This window comes from Bombina bombina, chromosome 6 (genome assembly GCF_027579735.1).
Source record: "Bombina bombina isolate aBomBom1 chromosome 6, aBomBom1.pri, whole genome shotgun sequence".
Lineage (NCBI taxonomy): Eukaryota > Metazoa > Chordata > Amphibia > Anura > Bombinatoridae > Bombina > Bombina bombina.
The window spans coordinates 879,823,990-879,847,844 of NC_069504.1; the positions used below are offsets into that span (position 1 = coordinate 879,823,990).

The 23,855-nt window shown below is 38.9% G+C and overlaps 1 protein-coding gene across 2 annotated transcripts in view; it reads right to left on the reverse strand.

The window, feature by feature from the left end:
• Positions 1-282: 282 nt before the first annotated feature.
• The window catches only part of LOC128663839 (beta-1,3-galactosyltransferase 5), a 214,520-nt gene continuing 190,947 nt past the window's right edge, over positions 283-23,855 (reverse strand). For both annotated transcript variants that reach the window (XM_053718366.1, XM_053718367.1), the window contains exon 3: positions 283-3,644. In XM_053718366.1, coding sequence (XP_053574341.1) covers positions 3,187-3,644 — 458 coding nt within the window. In that variant the 3' untranslated portion in view covers positions 283-3,186. The remainder of the gene's footprint in view (positions 3,645-23,855) is intronic.

Consider the following 23,855-nt stretch of genomic DNA (forward strand, 5'->3'; position numbering starts at 1 on the left):
CATGACGCTGCCACCCCTACACTTAACTGTAGGGATAGTGTTTGGTCAGGTGTTGTCAGTGTTTTGATTTGTTTTACTTAATCTGGGTCTTATCTTCCACAAAACTTTTTCCCATCTTGTAATGGCTGGTTAATTATCGCACTACCACAAACGGGCAAATTTGCCTGTTTGTGGGAGCGCGATAATTTAGCGCTACACTTGTAATTTAGCCCTCTGTGTTTTAATATACCCTGTAAATAGATAACTAGCTTTCTGTTCAATAAGACTAATATAGACTGAGTATTGTTTTATAGAAATGTTTATTTAGTTCAGTTTACAAGTTACATTTTTTTATTGAAACCTTGATGTTCGCATGCTGCCAAACTCATCGCTTGGTATAACTGTATGTTTTGTCTCCAGAGACATCCCGGAGTATTCCCATCGGACTTATAAAGAGTCATTTCAAAGTTTATGATGTTTATGTCAATTAATTCTTTTATGGAGAAAGTATCTAGAACCTGGTTTCTCAACAGCTGGGCCACAGCCCAGTACCGGGCCTTGACAGCCTTCCTGGTGAGCCACAACCTGAAATGCCCCCACTGCGAGCTGTGACAGGCCTGCCGCTCCACACATAAAAAATACTGGGCAGGCCTGTCAGAGTGCCAGTGCACACGTGCATGTGCACTGTGCACATATAGCAGCAGTTCAGTGGGAGGAAAGCACGGGACAAGGGGCAGATAGGACTGGACCTGGGCACCGCAGTTAACTGATACCAGCCCACTGACACCAATGAATGTATATATTTTCTTCTCCCACTTACTTACACCACTGCATTATATAAATATATATATATATATACATACAGTATATATATATATATATATATATATATATATATATATATATACACACACACATATATACTGTATATATATCTTATATATATATATATATATATATATATACACACTACAGGGTCCAGGACATGTCCGGATAAAATTTACTGATCTAGAAGATATGATGACAGTTGTATAATCTTCTTGTTAACTCGAATTTTGTATTTACAATTTGGAAAATGTTATTGTGTCCGTGTTTTCCTTGTTATTGATGAATAAAAAATTAATTTAAAAAAAACTTAAAATAAATACATCCTGCCTAAAACAGAGTAATATTTAAAGTGAAAGTAAACTCTCCCCTTCAAAAATATTTTTTTTCTGTGGACTAACGGCTTGTATTGTTCTCTTATCAGCGTCTCCCCATATGATACTTCCGTTGTAGCTTGAACGCTGATTGAAGAACAGTTGAAACCTTTAGCTCACAGAAAAACTGACTTTTATAGTGGGTGGGGTATTTCATATCTACCGGTATATTAAAAAGTAAGTTATAGCACAACTGATCAATGAAATTCCAATTAAAATATCACTAACTGTCCGGATCTAATTTTAAAGAGGGGAGAGTTTACCATCACTTTAAGCATATTAATAATATTTTTATAGGAAACTAATATTGAGTATTTATTGTGATTGTAAGTGAATATTAAAGGGACATTAAACACTAAATAAATGCGCTAGATAGAATGATGCATTCAAAGAAAAGATTAGTCTGAGTACTGAACATGTAGATGTATTTTTAAGTTTAATTAGCTGTTTAAATAGTGACAAAATAAGGCTCGCCAGAAACACCAGTTATGAAGCAGTGGTCTAAAGACCGCTGCTCCATAACCTGTCCGCCTTATCTGAGCAGGCGTACAGACATCAACGCAATTCAACCTGATCGAGTACGATCGGGTTGATTTACACCCACTGTTAGCGGCCGATTGGCCGCGAATCTACAGGGGACGGCGTTGCACCAGCAGCTCACAAGAGCTGCTGGTGCAATGCTGAATACGGAGAGCGTATTGCTCTCCGCATTCAGCGAGGTCTGTCGGACCTGATTCGGATCAGGTCCGACAGACCTTTGTTAAATAGGCCCCTTAGTGTCTATAAAACAATGGGAGTTGCCATGTTGTGACTTCTCTGCTGTGGCCAATTAGGGACAGTTATAAATAGGTCACTAGAGTGTGCAGCCAATGGCTGTGTGGAATATAACAGTGTTCTGCACTTCCATTTCTAACAGGAACTGAAATGCTCACAATTTCAGAATGGTATTGAAGTAAAAGGGGACAAAATAAATAATTAAAGTATATTGCAGATTTATATACTGTATGTATATATATATATATATATATATATATATATATATATATATATACACACACACAGGATTTATCATTTTATATTACTGTCTCAAAGTGTTTAATGTCCTTTAAGCACAGGTGGTCCATAAGATAGAGCTCAGTGGTTAAAAGGAAACCTCGCTAAACCTCTATTGGTAGATATGACAAGCATAAAAAATTGAAGCATAGGAATATCCATTAAAAAACTAATACTCTTTAAAATACACTTGCTTAAAGTCATATTTTTTCCCTTTGCAATATCTAACCTCCTTTCAACTCAAAGGGACAGTCTACACTTTAAAAATGTTGTTTAAAAAGATAGGTCACTTTTACAACACATTCCCAAGCTTTGCACGACCCAACATTGTTATATCAATATACTTTATAACCTTTAAAACTCTGTTTCTAAGCCCCTGCAGGCCGTCTTTATCTCAGTGCATTTTATTAGCTTTTCATAGCAAGACAGTGCTAGTAGGTAATGTGGGTCATATAGATAACACTGTACTTACTGCTGTGGCGTTAGGAATGAATCAGCACTGATTGGCTAAAATGCAAGTCTGTAAATAGCACTGAGATTAGGGTCAGTCTGCAGAGGCTTAAATACAGGTAATCACAGAGGTAAAAAGTATATTAATATAACCATGCTGGTTATGCAAAACTGCGGAATGGGTAATAAATGGATTATCTATCTTTTTAAACAATAACAATTCTGGAGTAGACTGTCCCTTTAAATACATTATTTTCAACACTTTTAAAAAAAAAATAATGTTGTTCACTCAATGTAACATTTACTTTGTCATGTCCCTGTTTTAGGGCATTATGGTACACATAACAATATAATCAAAGCTAATATACAGAGCATAAGGCCAGTGAATTTAATCATTCTAATGCTTGGACTATATCAGCCATTTAAAAGTGATTTCCCACCCATATTTATTCTCTAACAGTTTTTCAGCTGCAGTGCACAACTTATCTCCATTAATGTCATTATGTCACCTGTCTGTGTTTATGTCCTTGCATGTCGTGCTTTTTATTTCTAACCACATTTTCTGTAATTGATTTGGATCGATGTTGTGTACTACTAGTGCACGCTGGTAATTACACGCATCATATTTTAGTCCAAACACATGAAACCGTTTGTCGTGACGATAGGTTAAATTAGCAGCTAGAGCCAGGAAACCAAAATACACATCATCCAATGGAAATACAGGTATCTTTTTGGATTTCTCATACAGGACTTTTACTGTGGCTCCAGGGTAAATAAATCCACCCCCAGAGAGGAAGTAAGGGTATTTATTATTGGGGAAAATTGCTTTGGAGATTTGGTATTTGCTGGTGCGCATTACAACAGAGTGGCGCTGCAGGGCACCATGAAGTGTTTGTGGGGAGGAGCCATGTTTTATTATGTACTGTATTATGCCAGATGGGTTCACATATACATCGTCATCACCTGAGGAAAAATGAAGAATGTAAACAAATTAGTCAAATCTCTGTTCCTTTAGGAAAACACATAAAACGACATGAAGAAAAAATTACATTGTTTTAAATTTTGAAATTATATATAAGATATGTATTTTCCTTATTCATTATTTTCTTTACTACTGTAACCTCTGAGACTGTCTAGTCATCCAGGTATAAGATTTATTACAATATGCTGTTAAAGAAATCATCTTATTCATAACTATTTACAGCCACATGGAAACATTTATACATCACTTAGCCCAAAAAGGCATTAGGAGAACCAGGCTGCGTCACAAAGGTCATATAAGTGTTTCAGCCACACCCATTTCTAACAGGTGCATAAGATCCAGGACATAACCAGGAAATTTCCATAGATAAATATTGGCAGTACACTGGGTTGTACTGCAGGGCTCAGTGACGTTAAATGTAGCACTGTCACAGGATGTCACCTTTTCCACAAGTTAGTTTGTGAAATTTCAGCACTACTAGATCTTCCCCAGTTCTTTGTTTGCAAAGTGAAGACATGTCTAGGAGCAACAATAGCCCAACCACAAAGTGGTAGACCAGGCAGACTCACAGAGCGGGGCCACCGAGTGCTGAAGCATGTAGCACATACAAATCACCTATGATCTGTTGCATCACTCACTACAGAGTTCTATAACACTGATATATTAATACATTTTTAACTCTATGATAACCTGTATCTAAGCCATGGCAGACTGCCCCTTATTTCAGTGATCTTTACAATCTTGCATTTTAGCTAATCAGTGCTATTTCTTGCATAATCATTATCATTCTGCAAGGGAGTGAGCACAATGTTATCTATATGGCACTGGCTGATTAAAAAAGCACTGAGATAAAATGCAGCCTGCAAGGGATTAGAAACAGGCAATCTTAGAGGTTATAAAGTATCTTAATATAACAGTGTTGATTATGCAAAGCTGGGGAATGAGTAGTAAAGGCGTTAACTATCTTTATAAAGAAAAAAAAAGTAGACTGTCCCTTTAAGAAACAGACACTCAGAAGCTGCTGGTGGGATGTGGGCAAGACCTTCCAAACCATGACAATCTCCTAGAATTCAAGATGATTGGAAGGTCTGAATTATTACATATAATTAGAAACTATATAAACAAGACTATCACCTAGAGTACAAATTTTGCGTTCGTGTTTTAACGCTGAAAAAAATGTCAATTTCAGCGTTAAAACAGCAACGCAGCCATTACGAGTCTTGTCAGTATAGCTGTACCGCAAGCCTTTTAGCCTGTAACGCAACATCAGTCCCGTACTTGAAAAAATTACGTTTTTGCATGGGATTTCCATAGCGCTGCCATTACAAGTTTTGCAGGTGAGGCTAAAATGCTTGCGTTATAGCCTACAGCCTATACCGACATGATCTGTTTCGCAATCTGAGAGCAGTAGTTATGAGTTTTACGCAACAAAACTGTTACACAAAACTCATAACTAAACTGCTACAAAGTACACTAAATACCCATAAACTACCTATTGACCCCTAAACCGAGGCCCTCCCGCATGGCAAACTCTAATTTAAAGTTATTAACCCCTAATCTGCCGCTCCCGACATCGCCACCACTAATAAAAGTTATTAATCCCTTTTGCGACTCTCCCCGACATCGTCATCACTATACTAAAATTATTAACCCCTATTCCCCGCACCCCAACATCGCCCACACTATAATAAAGATATTATCCCCTAATCCGCCACTCCACCAAAAACTAAATTAAACTATTAACCCCTAAACCTAACAACCCTCTAACTTTAAATTAAAATGACAAGATCCCTATCTTAAAATAAATAAAAACTTACCTGTGAAATTAAAAAAACCTAAGTTTAAACTATGGGGCCTATTTATCAAGCTCCGAACGGAGGTTGATGCCTCGTGTTTCTGGCGAGCCTTCAGGCTCGCCAGAAGCACAAGTTATGAAGCAGCGGTCTAAAGACCGCTGCTCCATAACCTGTCCGCCTGCTCTGAGGCAGTGGAGAGACATCACCAAAAATCAACCCGATCCAATATGATCGAGTTGATTGACACCCCCTGCTGGCGGCCGATTGGCCACGAATCTGCAGGGGCAGAGTTGCACCAGCAGTTCACAAGAACTGCTGGTGCAATTATAAATGCCAAGAGTGTATGCTGTCTGCATTTATCGATGTGCGGCAGACATGGTTCGCTATAGCGGATCATGTCCGTCCCCACAATGCTAAATGGACCCCAATATATTAAACTAACATTACTATTATACTAAAATTAAAATAACTATCAAGTAAATAAATTAAATTACAAATTAAAAAAAAACATAACCCTACTAAAAAAAATTACATCTACAATTACAAAAAATAAAAGATACTAAATAAAAAAAAAAAAAATACTGAAGTACAAAAAATAACAAACACTAAATTGCATTGAAGATTCAGTATACGGCGGCGACCGTATGAAGAGGATGCTTCGCACCGGATGTCTTCAGGATGGAGCCGATCTGCGCCGCCGGGATGAAGATGCCGCCTGGATGAAGATAGAAGACGCCGCCTGGATGGATGAAGACCTCGCCGCATGGATGAAGACTTCTCGCCGCCTGGATGTCCGAACTTCAAAAGCTGTAAGTGGATCGTCAGGGGTTAGTGTTAGTTTTTAAACTTTTTTCCGGTGTTTTTTTTTTTAGGGTTTTGGGCTTTCTTAAAAGAGCTAAATGCCCTTTTAAGGGCAATGAAAAAGAGCTAAATGCCTTTTTAAGGGCAATGCCCATACAAATGCCCTTTTCAGTGTTTGTTATTTTTTGTACTTTAGTATTTTTTTATTTTTTGTTATTTAGTATTTTTATTTTTTGTAATTGTAGATGTATTTTTTTTAGTAGGGTTATTTTTTTTTAATTTTTCATTTAATTTATTTAATTGATAGTTATTTTAATTTTAGTATAATAGTAATGTTAGTTTATTATATAGTTTAAACTTAGTTTTTTTTTAATTTCACAGGTAATGTTTTATTTATTTTAAGATAGGGAGCTTGTAATTTTAATTTAAAGTTAGGGGTTGTAAGATTTAGGGGTCAATAGTTTAATTTAGTTTTTGGCGATGTGGGGGGCTGGCGGTTTAGGGGTTAATAGGTTTATTTAGTGGTAGTGATGTGGGAGGCCAAAGGTTTAGGGATTAATAACTTTATTTAGTGGAGGCGATGTCAGGGAGCGGCGGAATAGGGGTTAATATCTTTATTATAGTGTGGGCAATGTTGGGGTGCAGGGGAATAGGGGTTAATAACTTTATTATAGTGGCGGCAATATCGGGAGCGGCAGATTAGGGGTTAATAAATTTATTTCGGTGGTGGCGATATCGGGAGCGACAGATTAAGGGTTAATAACATTATGTAGGTGTCAGCGATGTCGGGGGCAGCAGATTAGGGGTGTTTAGATGTGGGGTTTATGTTAGGGTGTTAGGTTTAAACGTAACTTTTTTTTCCTCTTAGACATCAATGGGGCTGCGTTATGGAGCTTTTTATGCTGCAATCGCAGGTGTTAGGTTTTTTCTAACACTCTCTCCCCATTGATGTCTATGGGGAAAGCGTGCACGACCACGTTAGGATACAGTGTATGTTTTAGCTTGCAGCATTATTTATTGGGATTACCCTTCTTTTGTTAAATGCTGTTTAGATAGTTTAAAGTGATAGTAAACATAAAAAATGTTATTGTTTAAAAAAATAATTAATCCCTTTATTTTCCATTCCCCAGTTTTGCATAACCAACACTGTTATAGAAATATACTTTTTACCTCTGTAATTACCTTGTATCTAAGCTTCTGCTGACTGCCTCCTTATATCAGATCTTTTGACAGACTTGGAATTCAGGCAATTAGTGCTGACTCTTAAATAACTCAATGGCCTCTAGTTATCAAGCCGTCAACCGCAAATACGCTGGAATTCCGCAGCGTATTTGTGGGGAGGCTGATTCGCTGTAGTTATCTAGTCCTACAGCCCGGCAAAAGTAGAATCTAGTGACGTAAGCTACGATCCGCCGGACTCAGTCCGGCACAGATCGATTCTTACGTCACTCCAGATGTTCTGAATGCAAGTTCGGCACAATCTGACTACTTTTGCTAGTTATCAAAGAACTAGCAGGTACACTCATCACTTTTCCGGCCCAGCGTACCTGGTTTTCAATCCGCTGCCCTGGAGGCGGCGGATCCCATAGGAATCAATGGGAGTCTGACAGCAGTGAGAGCTCATGATCGCTGCTGCCCGATATCCCATTGATTTCTATGAGAGATGTCTGCACCTAACACCCTAACATGTACCCCGAGTCTAAACACCCCTAATCTGCCCCCCTACATCGTCGCCACCTACATTATACTTATTAACCCCTAATCTGCCCCCCTACCCCGCCGCCACCTACATTATACTTATTAACCCCTAAACCGCCTCTCCCGGACCCCGCTGCCACCTACATTATACTTATTAACCCCTAATCTGCCGCCCCTATACCGCTGCCACCTACATTATACCTATTAACCCCAAATCTGCCACCCCCTTTACCGCCGCCACCTACATAAAGTTATTAACCCCTATCCTGTGGATCCCGGACCCTGCCGCAACTAAATAAATTGTTTAACCCCTAAACCGCTGCTCCCAGACCCCGCCGCCACCTATATTAAACTTATTAACCCCTAAACCTAAGTCTAACACTAACACCCCCTAACTTAAATAATATTTTAATAAATCTAAATACATATTACTATTATTAACAAAATTATTCCTATTTAAAACTAAATACTTACCTGTAAAATAAACCCTAAGATAGCTAAATAGGTACAATAGTTATTAAATAGTTATTAACTATTTAATAACTACCTAGCTAAAATAAAGACAAAATTACCTGTAAAATAAATCCTAACCTAAGTTACAATTACACCTAACACTACACTATCATTAAATTAATTAATCCTATTTAAAACTAAATACTTACCTATAAAACAAACCCTAATATAGCTACAATATAACTAATAGTTACATTATAGCTATTTTAGGATTTATTTTTATTTTACAGGCAACTTTGTATTTATTTTAACTAGGTAGAATAGTTATTAAATAGTTAATGACTATTTAATAGCTACCTAGCTAAAATAAATACAAAATTACCTGTAAAATAAATCCTAACCTAAGTTACAATTACACCTAACACTACACTATCATTAAATTAAATTAATTAACTACAATTACCTAAAATTAAATACAATTAAATAAACTAAACTATAGTACAAAAACAAACAAACACTAAATTACAGAAAATAAAAAAAATTACAAGAAGTTTAAACTAATTACACCTAATCTAAGCCCCCTAATAAAATAAAAAAGTCCCCCAAAAAATAAAATGCCCTACCCTATACTAAATTACAAAGTAATCAGCTCTTTTACCAGCCCTTAAAAGGGTTTTTTGCAGGGCATTGTCCCAAAGTAATCAGCTCTTTTACCTGTAAAAAAAAATACAACCCTCCCAACATTAAAACCCACCACCCACCCAAACCCCCCTTAAAATAACCTAACACTAAACCCCTGAAGATCACCCTACCTTGAGCCGTCTTCACCCAGCCGGGCCGAACTCTTCATCCAAGCGGGGCAGAAGAGGTCCTCCATCCGGTAGAAGTCTTCATCCAAGCGGCGTCTTCTATCTTCAATTATCCGGCCGACGCGGAGCCATCTTCTTCCAACAACGTCCTAACACTGAATGAAGATACCTTTAAGGGACGTCATCCAAGATGGCGTCCCTCGAATTCCGATTGGCTGATAGGATTCTATCAGCCAATTGGAATTAAGGTAGGAAAAATCAGATTGGCTGATGCAATCAGCCAATCGGATTGACCTCACATTCTATTGGCTGATCGGAACAGCCAATAGAATGCGAGGTCAATCCGATTGGCTGATTGGATCAGCCAATCGGATTGAACTTCAATCCGATTGGCTGATTGAATCAGCCAATCGGATTTTTCCTACCTTAATTCCGATTGGCTGATAGAATCCTATCAGCCAATCGGAATTCGAGGGACGCCATCTTGGATGACGTCCCTTAAAGGTACCTTTATTCGGTGTTAGGACGTCGTTGGAAGAAGATGGCTCTGCGTCGGCTGGATGGAAGATGGCTCCGCTCCGGATGATTGAAGATAGAAGACGCCGCTTGGATGAAGACTTCTACCGGATGGAGGACCTCTTCTGCCCCGCTTGGATGAAGAGTTCGGCCTGGCTGGGTGAAGACGGCTCAAGGTAGGGTGATCTTCAGGGGGGTTAGTGTTAGGTTATTTTAAGGGGGGTTTGGGTGGGTTAGAGTAGGGGTATGTGGGTGGTGGGTTTTAATGTTGGGGGGGGTTGTATTTTTTTTTACAGGTAAAATAGCTGATTACTTTGGGGCAATGCCCTGCAAAAAGCCCTTTTAAGGGCTGGTAAAAGAGCTGATTACTTTGTAATTTAGTATAGGGTAGGGCATTTTATTTTTTGGGGGGGCTTTTTTATTTTATTAGGGGGCTTAGATTAGGTGTAATTAGTTTAAACTTCTTGTAATTTTTTTTATTTTCTGTAATTTAGTTTTTTTTTTGTACTATAGTTTAGTTTATTTAATTGTATTTAATTTTAGGTAATTGTAGTTAATTTATTTAATTAATTTAATGATAGTGTAGTGTTAGGTGTAATTGTAAATATATAAAAATAACCCCTAAGCTAGCTACAATGTAATTATTAATTGTATTGTAGCTAGCTTAGGGTTTATTTACAGGTAAGTATTTAGTTTTAAATAGGAATAATTTAGTTAATAATAGTAAGTTTTATTTAGATTTATTAAAATAATATTAAAGTTAGGGGGGTGTTAGTGTTAGACTTAGGTTTAGGGGTTAATAAGTTTAATATAGGTGGCGGCGGTATAGGGGGCAGGATAGGGGTTAATAAGTTTAATATAGGTGGCGGCGGGGTCCGGGAGTCGCGGTTTAGGGGTTAAACATTTAATTTAGTTGCGGCGGGGTCCGGGAGTGGCGGTTTAGGTGTTAATGAGTTTAATGTAGGTGGCGGTGGTGTAGTGGGGGGCAGGATAGGGGTTAATAAATGTAATGTAGGTGGCGGTGGGCTCTGGGAGCGGCGGTTTATGGGGTTAAACATTTAATTTAGTTGCGGCGGGGTCCGGGATCCGCAGGATAGGGGTTAATAACTTGAATATAGGTGGCGGCGGTATAGGGGGGGCAGGATAGGGGTTAATAACTTTATGTAGGTGGCGGCGGTATAGGGGGCGGCAGATTAGGGGTTAATAGGTATAATGTAGGTGGCGGCGGGGTCCGGGAGCGGCGGTTTAGGGGTTAATATATTTATTATAGTTGCGGCGGGGTCCGGGAGCGACGGTTTAGGAGTTAAGAACTTTATTTAGTTGCGGGGGGCTCCGGGAGCGGCGGTATAGGGGATGAAACAGTATAGTATAGTGTGAGTGCTTAGTGACAGGGTAGCAATAAAGCTGGGAAAAAGCCGAAGAGCAGCGAGATCGATGACTGATAAATAACACAGTCCGCTGCTCATCGCTCCGTACTTGGTGCGCGGCTTTTTGACAGCTTTATTGATAAATTTGGCGAACGTATTCAGGTCCGCGGCAGCGAGGTTAGGCGAACTTAGGCGGGCGTATTGGGGCTGGCGAATACAGGTAAGTACGGAGCTTAATAACTAGAGGCCAATGTGAGTGAGCACAGTGTTATTTATATGAAACACATGAACTAATGTCCTCTAGCTGTGAAAAACTGTCAAATGCATTCAGATTAGAGGCAGGGTAGGCTCCAGAACGAATTAAATGGAGGGGGGGGGGGCATTTTATTTTCACGAGGGGGCACGCATTTACAGTCCAAATAAGAGCAGACCTACATATTCTGCAGGGAAGTGTAGCTTCTGGCTGGCTTATCCCCCACTATTAACATTTTGAGAATATGTGCTTAATCACTAGGTAAAATAATGAAGTCTAAACCTATGCAGTGCACTTAAACAGAGCTATTAAACGTGAGACCCCCAGTGCAATAGCTCATTAAAACCAATTCACCCCTGGGGGGCGGAGTCGGCTGCAACCAAGATGGTCGCTTAAGCCCGGAGCTCCGCTCAGAGGACACAGCTTATGTGAAAAATCAACAAATCCAGATGCCTATTTATTCCTAAAACTAAGCCAGAACAGGAAAGAATAACCTGCTTCATCCGATGAACTCAGAAGAGGTGTAATAACTAGGCTGCTTTGCTCCCATTTCCACCCTGAGCCCACTTCTCCTACGACGGCAGTTATTATACTGCGCAACACCATCTGCAAGCTGCGACAGGGCTCGAAACACTTCTAATCTCTATCGGAGTCAAACGCCACACTCAGACTGGGATTACCAACAAGGGCTGCATACCTGCTTATGGACAGCTGAATCTGTGCATACGACGCTTCCGACACTCAGCAGCAGAGGAAACCTCCCGGTAACGACATAACCTAGGTGAGAGAGCATAATAGACACCACACCGTTACAAGGGCCTGCATATAACCGGAGCGGAGACTCCATCTTCTCCCCCAGACACCAATACACGCCGAATAAAGACGCAGCTCCCGGCAGACCACCCTACACAGACTGTGCCCACTTTACCACGTCTGCCTAAAAACGACTGCGGTATACATAATCCACTTACAACTGGAAATAAGGGGGACTGCTATTAACTCCATCTGACACCCTCTCACGGAGGATAAACACTTCAAATAGTGATTGAAAATACTGAGACACTGAGGGACTGCTTTTTAATACTGGCCCCATACAAGATCACTGCTTTATATTCTGCAATCAATACATTCTATACTAGCACTAAGGGGACAAATAACATTAAGCCTGAACAGCACTTTCATGGCATCTGTAATGGCAGCCAGGAGGAACATTAGAATTAACAAAAACACCAAAATAGAGCCATTTAAGAACAACCCAGTGAGTTCCTACTTTAGCACCACAGACCCGCAGACAAGAGTATCAGTCAGCCCTGCAAATAAAGGGACACACACACAATCTTCTGAAACGCAAGACCATTCAGGGGAGGATATGACTCAGATACCCTCTCATATTCTCTCGGCCCTTGCTCCAAGGACATCACAGATACTATTAGAGCATGTCTGAGGGAAGAATTAGCCGAGCTAAAACAAGACGTACATACCCTTGGATTTAGGGTAGATTCACTTGAAAACCAGGGTGACTTAGTCACCGCAGAGATATCTTCTATGCACAACATTATAGACCAACAAAGTGAACTCATATCCTCCCTTCAGGATAAAATGGAGGATATTGAGAACCGCAGCAGAAGAAAGAATATTAGGATTCGTGGAGTTCCGGAATCTGTTCTCCCTAAAGAATACCCGGTATACCTCCCTGCTCTCTTTGCCCACTAAACGGGATCTACTAATGCTGAAAACATAAAATGGGATCGGGCACACCGAGCATTGCGACCGCGGCCTCCTGACCGTGCCCCGCCAAGGGATATAATAATAAAATTTAAAAATTTCTTGGAAAAGGAGGAACTTATGACAGCTGCTAGACGGAATCAACCCGTCAGATTTAGAGGTACAGTTCTACAATTTTATGCTGACTTATCTTTACGGACTCTCCAAAGGAGGAAGGAACTTGCTCCCTTGACGACACTTCTAAGAAACAAAAAAATCCCCTACAGATGGGGCTTCCCATTCCATCTGGCTGTCATACATGAAGATAGGCGACTCCTATGTGAAAGTATTGATGAGATCAGCTATATGTGTGAAGCCTTAGGCTTAGAACCACCAGATCTACCATCTACGCCTGAAAATACACAGACATCTATTAGGAATATTCCAGAAAAATCCAAAAGAACCTGGGAACAGGTCTTACCAAGAAAAAGAGGGAAAACCACCACTGCACCTGAAAAAAAGAACAATAGAATGCAGAATAAACCTTCATCTGCACAACAGCAGATACCTCAGAACACCACACCAACCAAAGAACTCTGAAATAACCAGTTGGGTAAAGTATCACAACAGACTGTGCAATGTATTTAGATAACCTTTAACTACCAATCTTACAAGATCAAACCTGCTTTACTGTCAGGTTGGACTATAGCTCTTAGTACATATGGTAGGACTTACTGTTTACTTATTAAAACCTCAAAAGTTTAGTTTCTGGTTTAAATGCAATTTGTTGTTTAATTTGAACTATGCATCTACTTGTTTATATAGAATGCTGTTTCAAAAGTTTCCTCCCCCCCGTCATCAGTGCCATTATCAACATTTGTTGTAGCACTTCATGTTACATTTATATTACCGAAAGAATAGTAAATAATCAAACATTAGGAATTCATAATCCTGTATATTTGATAACTAGTTAATTACTAGATATTTTGTTTTTGTATTTTGGTGTTTTTCTTTTTTCCTTTGTTTCTCAGTGAGTGTTCTTAATATTATCCTCATTCATACCAGTTCTGTTCGCTAACACAATGCACAAAGCCAGCGATCAATCACTTACATTGCTCACGCAAAATGTTAAGGGATTTAATTCCCCACAAAAAAGAAAGGCTGCTCTTATTGATTTGGTAAACAAAAAAGCAGATATCTTGCTTTTGCAAGAGACACATTTTAGGCCACAGAAAGAACCTAGATATTTCTCTACAGCATTTCCTACACATTTTCACAGCTCGTTTAATTCCAGGCAAAACGGGGTGAGTATACTCATTAAGAGAGGGATCCCGTTCCAGGAAATAGGAACAGACAAAGATAAAGAAGGTAGATACTTAGCGGTACAGGGCCTACTATATGGCAGTTTGGTGACCATTATAAACGTATATGCATCTACACCAACTCAGAAATCATTTTTTCAAACCCTCCATAAGAGAATTTAGACTTTGCTAGAGGCATAATTTTTGTAGGAGGAGACTTTAATTTACCACTCCAACCGACAATAGACACATCTTCTTCCTCATCTCAAATACCTAACAAAACTCTCAAATACATCTGGAAGACCCTGACAGAGCTACACCTACATGACACATGGCGATATTTTAACCCTACTAGAAGAGACTACTCCTTTTTCTCTAATCCAAATAAGTCATACTCCCGTCTGGATTATCTGCTCACTGACCAATCGGGACTACAACACATTACCAACTCATTTATTTCACACACAGCATGGTCAGATCACTCTGCTGTGGTCCTAACCTTAAAATGGCCAACAAAACCGAACTCTCCTTTTCTCTGGCGACTAGACGAAACGTTATTGTCTGACCCTACGACAATTCAATCACTGACAGACCTACTGACAGAATTTTTTGTTATTAATGGCACACCTGATGTTAGTCAATCCTCAATATGGGAAGCCCACAAGTGTTATATTAGAGGTCACCTGATTAAACTCCAAGCTCAGAAACGTAGACAACAGAAAGAGAAATACAACCAGCTAGTTACATCACTCTCCAGGGTAGAATATCTGCATAAACTTGACCCTACAGATGATAATCTTTTAACGCAACTCACAGATATTAGAACATCCCTACAAGATCTGCTAAACCAAAAAGCACAACAATTGAACCTCAACTTAAACAGGAGGTTTTTCCTGGAAAGTAATAAACCCGGGAAATTATTAGCTAGAGCTCTAAAAAAAAAAACACTATCGTCTTATATACAGAAGCTTAGACACCCTAGTGGAAATGAGGCCTGTTCTACAGAAGGAATTGCTAAAATCCTCACTGATTATTATACTACATTATATAATATACCTAATAGATCTAATGACCCTGACTTTCAAGAACACTGTCAGAACTATATCCAAGAGGCAGGCCTTCCAACACTATCCCAAGATATGAGAGAACAACTAGATATTCCCTTTACTAGAGATGAGGTCAGAGATGCCATCCGGCAACTGAAAAATAGAAAAAGCCCTGGCCCAGATGGCTTCTCTGCAAAATATTATAAAACTTTTGAGAATATACTACATCCCCAACTCTTAACCCTATTTCAACATATCGATAGTGGACAACCATTCCCACCTACATCACTTGAGGCGCGAATCACAATCCTTCTTAAACAGGGCAAAAATCCAGAAGACCCAGCTAGCTATCGCCCAATATCCCTTCTAAATTTAGATATAAAAATTTATGCCAAAATCCTAGCTACAAGACTTAACAAATATTTACCTAATCTGGTTCATTGGAATCAAACAGGATTTATCCCGGGGAGGAAGGCACGTGATAACCCTAATAAAGTAATACAATTAATTGAATTTGCAAAACACACGAACATACAGACGATAATCATGGCCATGGATGCAGAAAAAGCCTTTGATAGGCTTGACTGGCACTTTCTGGAAACTACTCTGCATACTTTTGGCTTTAGCTCATTGTATATCCAACGTATCTTTGCATTATATTCAAATCCCTCAGCAACTATTAAATTTAATAACTCAATCTCCCCAAAATTCTTTATTAAGAATGGCACAAGGCAAGGATGCCCACTCTCGCCACTCCTATTTGCCCTGGCAATGGAAGTCCTAGCCGCCCATATTCGAAAAGATCCCCTGATTAAAGGCCTCCAAATAGACAAAGAACAATATAAAATATTGTTATATGCAGATGACGTTTTATTTACGGTCACCTCTCCCTCTGAATCAATCCCGGTAATTATGAAGGCCCTGACAAGATACGGGCTATACTCTAACTTCAGCATCAATCATTCTAAGTCCGAAATTTTGGGATTAGACATAGACCAACAGACCCTTAATCACTTACATAATAAATATGCCTTAGCTATCAAAAAAGACTCTATTAAATATCTAGGCACATACCTCTCCTTTAACCGGGACACACTCCAAAAACACAATTATGACAGACTGTTAACAGAGACTAAAAACGAACTTTCTAGATGGAGTCAAAAATCTCTCTCATGGATAGGGAGGATCTCGGCGCTAAAAATGACTATCCTCCCAAGGATTTTATATTTACTACACGCTTTACCGATTCCCCTACCTCAATCCTACATCAAAACTTTACAAAATATATTAAATAATTATATTTGGGCTGGAAAACATCCAAGGGTAGCGAGGTCAACTATGTACCGCTCAAAGTTAAATGGGGGCTTAGGAGTACCATGTTTAGCTAACTATAGAACAGCAGTGATTCTACATAGAATCAAAGATTGGAGTTGTAATACCCAAGTGAAAGAATGGGTACACCTAGAGCATGATATCTTAAATCTACCTCAATTGGGAGCAACATGCTGGTTACCTAGCAGCCAATGGCCTAGAACAACACAGTCCTACCCAATCATTGATCTGGTCTTTCAGACCTGGTCAAAGATCATGAACCATAAAGAACGGATTTCAACAATACCCTCCCCATTGACTTCGGTCATTCTAGATCGAACACTACCTTTCAAAGACAATATTCAAAACTCGACAATGACATCACTTAGGGATACTATACCCTTCTTCTTGATCACAGAAGGGGACACCTTGAAAGATAGGAGAGACCTCCTCGACTATGGACAGGGGACACTCTCTAACTGGTTTAGCTACTCACAACTGCACCATTTTTTCTCTACACACCCACAGAAACATAACTTAACAAGACAAAGAACAGCCTTTGAGTCATTATGCACAACTGTACTACATATTAAGGGCTCACTCTCCTTAATATATAAAATCTTAAACTCACACTCCACCGATCCACTCCCCCAATATACCAAGAGCTGGGACAGAGACTTACTACACCCACCCTCTACCAAAGAATGGGTGAAAATATTCCAGATTACAGCTAAAGCCTCCATTTCAACAAATATCTTGGAAACAAATTACAAACTGCTCATGAGGTGGTACATGACCCCCCACCGAGTAAGAACAATATATCATAGCACCTCAGACAGATGTTGGAGGGACTGCGGGGAAAGGGGGAACCTTGTCCATATATGGTGGTCATGCCCGCTATTGGTTCCATTCTGGTCGCAGGTCATAGTCCAGATAAACAAGATAGTGTCCATAGAATTAACCCTTGACCCCTCAGTTGTATTATTAAATAAACCCATTCCCAAGCTTACAAAAACACAACAAACCACACTACTGATTTTACTAAATAGCGCAAAACAGATAATCCCAAGGCACTGGAAATCTAGAGAAATCCCAACTCTGGAAGAATGGGAAAGACAAATCAGAACCACATTTTCCTTAGAGAGATTACATTTTCAGATGCAAGGTCAAATGGAACTTTATTTTAGCATAGAAGACATGTTGAAGATAGAAATATAAATAGACCATTAGGGATGGATTGAAGTGAGGGCTGACCAATATTCTATTTTGCTGGGAGATGGTTTAACCTGATAGAATGGAAATTTTGGATCTTAGAAGACACAGCACATTTAAATATAGAACACTCACTGATCTTATTTGAATTATTTGAATCCTTATATTTTTGAATTTTTTTCTTATAATAGTTCGGTTTATTGTTCCTGTTATTGTTTGTTTTTATGAATCCTGCGTATGGTTCAAGAATTGTGCTGAACATGAGGACAACAATGAATAATGTTGTGTTTATAGTTTGGTAATAATACTAATGCCTGTACAGATGTGACTTTAACATTTCTTTTTCTTTTTAAGGAGAACTACACACAGGCAAAATTATAATGTAATGTTGATCGCTAAATGTCTCATGTGGAGACTTCTTGTATTGTTTGCATATTCAAAAATAAAATAATTTTTTTTTAAAAAAAAAAACAAAACCAATTCACCCCTTAATCACCATGGTCCAAAACCCTTAAACTCATTCTCAAATCTAAATCATGTTCCCTAAACAGCCATGCACCCCAAACCCCCCAATGCAATGAACCCCTTTGTTTGCAATAGCAGTGAGGATACTAGGTTTTCAGGTACTGGTAATTTTGTAGATTAGATTTAGCTATACCTGTTTCGCAATAACTAACGGATATCAGGCTACTTAATGCAGTACTGTGAACCTATAAGAATATGATTGTATCATATAAATATAAGTCTATAAATGGCTACCGGCTTCTATCAATGCCTCAAAAGTGCACTGTGATCTTAGGCCCGGCCACAGTGCACTTTTGAGGTGTCGATAGAAGCCAGTAGCCATTTATGGACTTATATTTATATGATACAATCATATTCTTATCATGGTCTATTGTTTACGAAAATGAGTAACTCACGATAGTTAGGTAAAATTAATAGGGTTAAAGACAAGTCCAAATAGTCTCTAATTAACTTCCAATTCCAAATAAGAGGTTAAGACACGGAGCTCCTTGCAGATGCATGATGCAACCTCACAGTTCCGCAGCTAACTCCGCCCCCAGCATGCAGCATTACATAACAATTCATTATTTTATTTATTATTTTTAAAGCGTATGATCATATCAATATTTTTTGAGTGGGCACAGCATTCCATTTGGGTGGGCATTGCCTCCCAATGCCCCCCCTTGGAGCTGACCCTGATTAGAGGCGGCCTTCAAGGGCTTAGAAATTAGCATATTAGCCTACCAAGGTTTAGCTTTCAATTAAGAATACCAAAAGAACAAAGCAAATTTGATGATAAAAGTAAATTAAAAAGTTGTTTAAAATTACATGCCCTATCTGAATCATGAAAGTTTAATTTGGACTTCACTATCCCTTTACTGTAAATGAGTGCTATTTAGGATTCTTTTTTTTCTCTTATGTTAAAATGATTTCCAGTGCAATAGAAATTCACAATTAAGTTAAAGGTACACTAAACACAAATTTTTTCTTTTATGATTCAGGTATAGAATACATTTTTAAACAACATTCCAATTTACTTCTATTATCAAATTTGCTTCATTCTTTAGATAACCTTTGTTAAAGAAATAGCAATGAACATGGGTGAGCCAATCACACGAGGCATCTATGTGCAGCTACCAATCAGCAGCCACTGAGCCTATCTAGATATGCTTTTCAGCAAATGATATCAAAAGAATGAAGCAAATTAGATAATAGAAGTACATTATAAAGTTATTTAAAATTGCATACTCTTTCTCAATCATGAAAGAAAAAATTTGAGTTTCATGTCTCTTTAACACTCAAAAAGTGCAGGTCATCATAGGTATCTGTAGGATAAAAAAACTAATGTAAATAATTGTCATTTTTATAACAGTGATGTGATATCTAGAAGGTCAGTGACAGTGGTTAGTCTTGTTTGGCTCATCTAAAGAAGACAAGGGGTGATGGGAGTCTGACTATTGAATAACAAACAATAGCAGAAGAGATGATAATTGATTTAGAATGTTTTGACACTTGGAAGGTTTATTCCTATATTTCAATACTGCAGTCTTGTAATTACAGAGGGCTAGAAGTGGAGCGGTATTTAATGCTAGTGATGTCGCGAATAGTTCGCTGGCGAATAGTTCCCGGCGAACATAGCTTGTTTGCGTTCGCCGCGGCGGGCGAACATATGCGATGTTCGATCCGCCCCCTGTTCGTCATCATTGAGTAAACTTTGACCCTGTGGCCTCTAGTTATCAACGTGTCTACTTACCTGCCTTCGCCGGCCCAATATGCCCGCCTAAGCTCGCCTACCATCGCCGCCGCGGACCTGAAAAATCTCGCCAAAGTTATCAATAAATCTGTCAAAAAGCCGCGCACCAAGTACGGGGCGATGAGCAGCGCACTGTTATAGTTATCACTCATCCGATCTCGCTGCTCTTCGGCTTTTTTACAGCTTTATTGACAAGCTGTCACTAAGCACCCACACTAACTATACTGTTCTACCCCCTATACCGGCGCCCCCGGAGCCCCCTGCAACTAAATAATGTCATTAACTCCGAAACCGCCGCTCCTAGACCCCGCCGCAACTCTTATAAATGTATTAACCCCTAAACCGCCGCTCCCGGAGCCCACCGCCACTCTAATAAACTGATTAACCCCTAAACCGCCACTCCCAGGACCCCGCCGCCACCTATATAATACCTATTAACCCCTATCCTGCCCCCCTATACCGCCACCTATAATAAATTTATTAACCCCTATCCTGCCGATCCCGTACCCCGCCGCAACTAAATAAATTCTGATTGGCTGAGTCAATCAGCCAATCAGATTTTTCTACCTTAATTCCAATTGGCTGATAGAATCCTATCAGCCAATCGGAATTCGACGGACGCCATCTTGGATGACGTCATTTAACGGTACCTCATTCGTCGTTCAGTCGTCGGCCGGGATGGATGCTCCGCGTCGGAGGAGCGACGAATGAAGATTGAAGATGCCGTTTGATGGAAGATGCTGCCGGATGGAAGAAGACTTTGCTGCCGCTTGGATAAAGACATCGCCCGGATCGGATGAGGAGTTCGGCCCGGTGTGGTGAAGACAAGGTAGGGAGATCTTCAGGGGGGTAGTGTTAGGTTTATTTAAGGGGGGTTTGGGTTAGATTAGGGGTATGTGGGTGGTGGGTTGTAATGTTGGAGGGTGGTATTGTGTTTTTTTTTTCAGGCAAAAGAGCAGTTTTCTTTGGGGCATGCCCCCACAAAAGGCCCTTTTAAGGGCTGGTAAGGTTAAAGAGCTTTGAACTTTTTTTAATTTAGAATAGGGTAGGGAATTTTTTTTATTTTGGGGGGCTTTATTATTTTATTAGGGGGCTTAGAATAGGTGTAATTAGCTTAAAAATCTTGTAATCTTTTTTTATTTTTTGTAATTTAGTGTTTGTTTGTTTGTTTAGTTTATTTAATTGTATTTTTAGATAGATATTTGTAGTTTATTTAATTTATTGATAGTGTAGGTGTATTTGTAACTTAGGTTAGGATTTATTTTACAGGTAATTGGGTAATTATTTTAACTAGGTAGCTATTAAATAGTTAATAACTATTTAATAGCTATTATACCTAGTTAAAATAATTAACAATTTACCTGCAAAATAAATATAAACCCTAACATAGCTACAATGTAATTATTAATTATATTGTAGCTATCTTAGGGTTTATTTTATAGGTAAGTATTTAGATTTAAATAGGAATATTTTAATTAATAATATTAATATTAGATTTATTTTAATAAGAGTTTAGTTAGGATGTTAGAGTTAGATAGGGTTATTATACTTAATATATATATATATATATATATATATATATATATATATATATATATATATAAAATATAATAACGATATTAACTATATTAACCCTAATATAATTAGGGTTAATATAGTTAATATATATAATATAATAACTATATTAACTATATTAACCCTAATATAATTAGGGTTAATATAGTTAATATAGCTGGCGGCGGTGTAGGGGGATTAGATTAGGGGTTAATACATTTATTATAGGTGGCCGCGGTGTAGGGGGATGTAGATTGTAAGAGCAGTTTACTTTGTGACAAAGCCCCGCCAAAAGCCCTTTTAAGGGCTGGCAAAAGAGCTGAATTCTTTGGGGCATGCCCCGCAAAAAGCCCTTTTAAGGGCTGGCAAAAGAGCTGTTACTTTGGGGCAATGCCACGCAAAAAGCCCTTTTCAGGGCTATTTGTAGGGTTAGACTTAGGTTTAGTGGTAGGGATAGTTTAGTATTTTAGGGGTTAAATAATTTAATATAGATGGCGGCGGGGTAGGGGGATTAGATTAGGGGTTAATTATTTTAAAATAGATAGCGGCGGGGTAGGGGCTCACTTTAGGGGGTAGGTAAGGTAGATGGCGGCGGTGTTAGGGGCTCACTTTAGGGGGTTATAGATTTAATATAGCTGGCGGCGGATTAGGGGTTAATAACTTTATTAGGTTGCGGCAGGGTTTGGGAGCGGCGGTTTAGGGGTTAATACATATTTTATTGTTAGGCTAGTGAGGGGGGATAGTGGATAGAGGGTTAGACGTGTCGGGCTATGTTAGGGAGGCGTGTTAGACGTGTCGGGCTATGTTAGGGAGGCGTGTTAGACAGTGCGGGTGATTTCATACTTTAGTCAGGTTTTGTAGGCGCCGGCAGTTTCTAACGTGGCGCAAGTCACTGGCGACGCCAGAAATTTGTACTTGCGCAGATTTCTGGACATCGCTGGTTTATCCGACTTACGGCACGTTAGCATCTGACGGCGCCGTATATTGGATAGCTCGAGATGCGAGCTGAAACTGCGGGCGACGCGGGTTCCCTCGCTTGCGCCACAAACTACGCCGTATATCGGATCGCGCCCTAGGATTTATTTTACAGGTAATTTTGTATTTCTTTTAGCTAGGTAGTTATTAAATAGTTAATAACTATTTACTAACTATTCTAACTAGCTAAAATAAATACAAAGTTACCTGTAAAATAAATATAAATCCTAAAATAGCTACAATGTAATTATTAATTACATTGTAGCTATCTTAGGGTTTATTTTACAGGTAAGTATTTAGTTTTAAATAGGAATAATTTATTAAAGTATAGTGTAGTGTTAGGTGTAATTGCAACTTAGGTTAGTTTTTATTTTACAGGTAAATTTCTCTTTATTTTAGCTAGGTAAGCTATTAAATAGTTAATAACTATTTAATAGCTATTGTACCTAGTTAAAATAAATACAAAGTTACCTGTAAAATAAAAATAAATCCTAAGATAGCTACAATATAATTATTTATATTGTAGCTATATTAGGGTTTATTTTAAAGGTAAGTATTTAGTTTTAAATAGGATTAACTTAGTTAATAAGAGAAATATTATTTAGATTTATTTAATTAATATTTAAGTTAGGGGGGTTTCAGGGTTAGTGTTAGACTTAGGTTTAGGGGTTAATAATTTTATTACAGTGCCGGCGGTGTAGGGGGGGCAGGATAGGGGTTAATAAATGTATTATAGGTGTAGGGGGGGCAGATTAGGGGTTAATAAGTTTAATATAGGTTGCGGCGGGGTCCTGGAGCGACAGTTTAGGGGTTAAACTATTTATTTAGTTGCGCCGAGGTCCGGGATCGGCAGGATAGGGGTTAATAACTTTATTATAGGTGGCGACGGTATAGGGGGGGCAGGATAGGGGTTAATAGGTATCATGTAGGTGGCGGCGGGGTCTGGGAGCGGCGGTTTAGAGGTTAATACATATATTATAGTTGGGGCGGGGTCTGGGAGTGGTGGTTTAGGGGTTAATACATATATTATAGTTGCGACGGGGTCAGGGAGTGGCGGTTTAGGGGTTAACATCTTTATTAAAGTGGCGGTGGGCTCCGGGAGCGGCGGTTTAGGGGGTAATACATTTATTTAGTTGCGG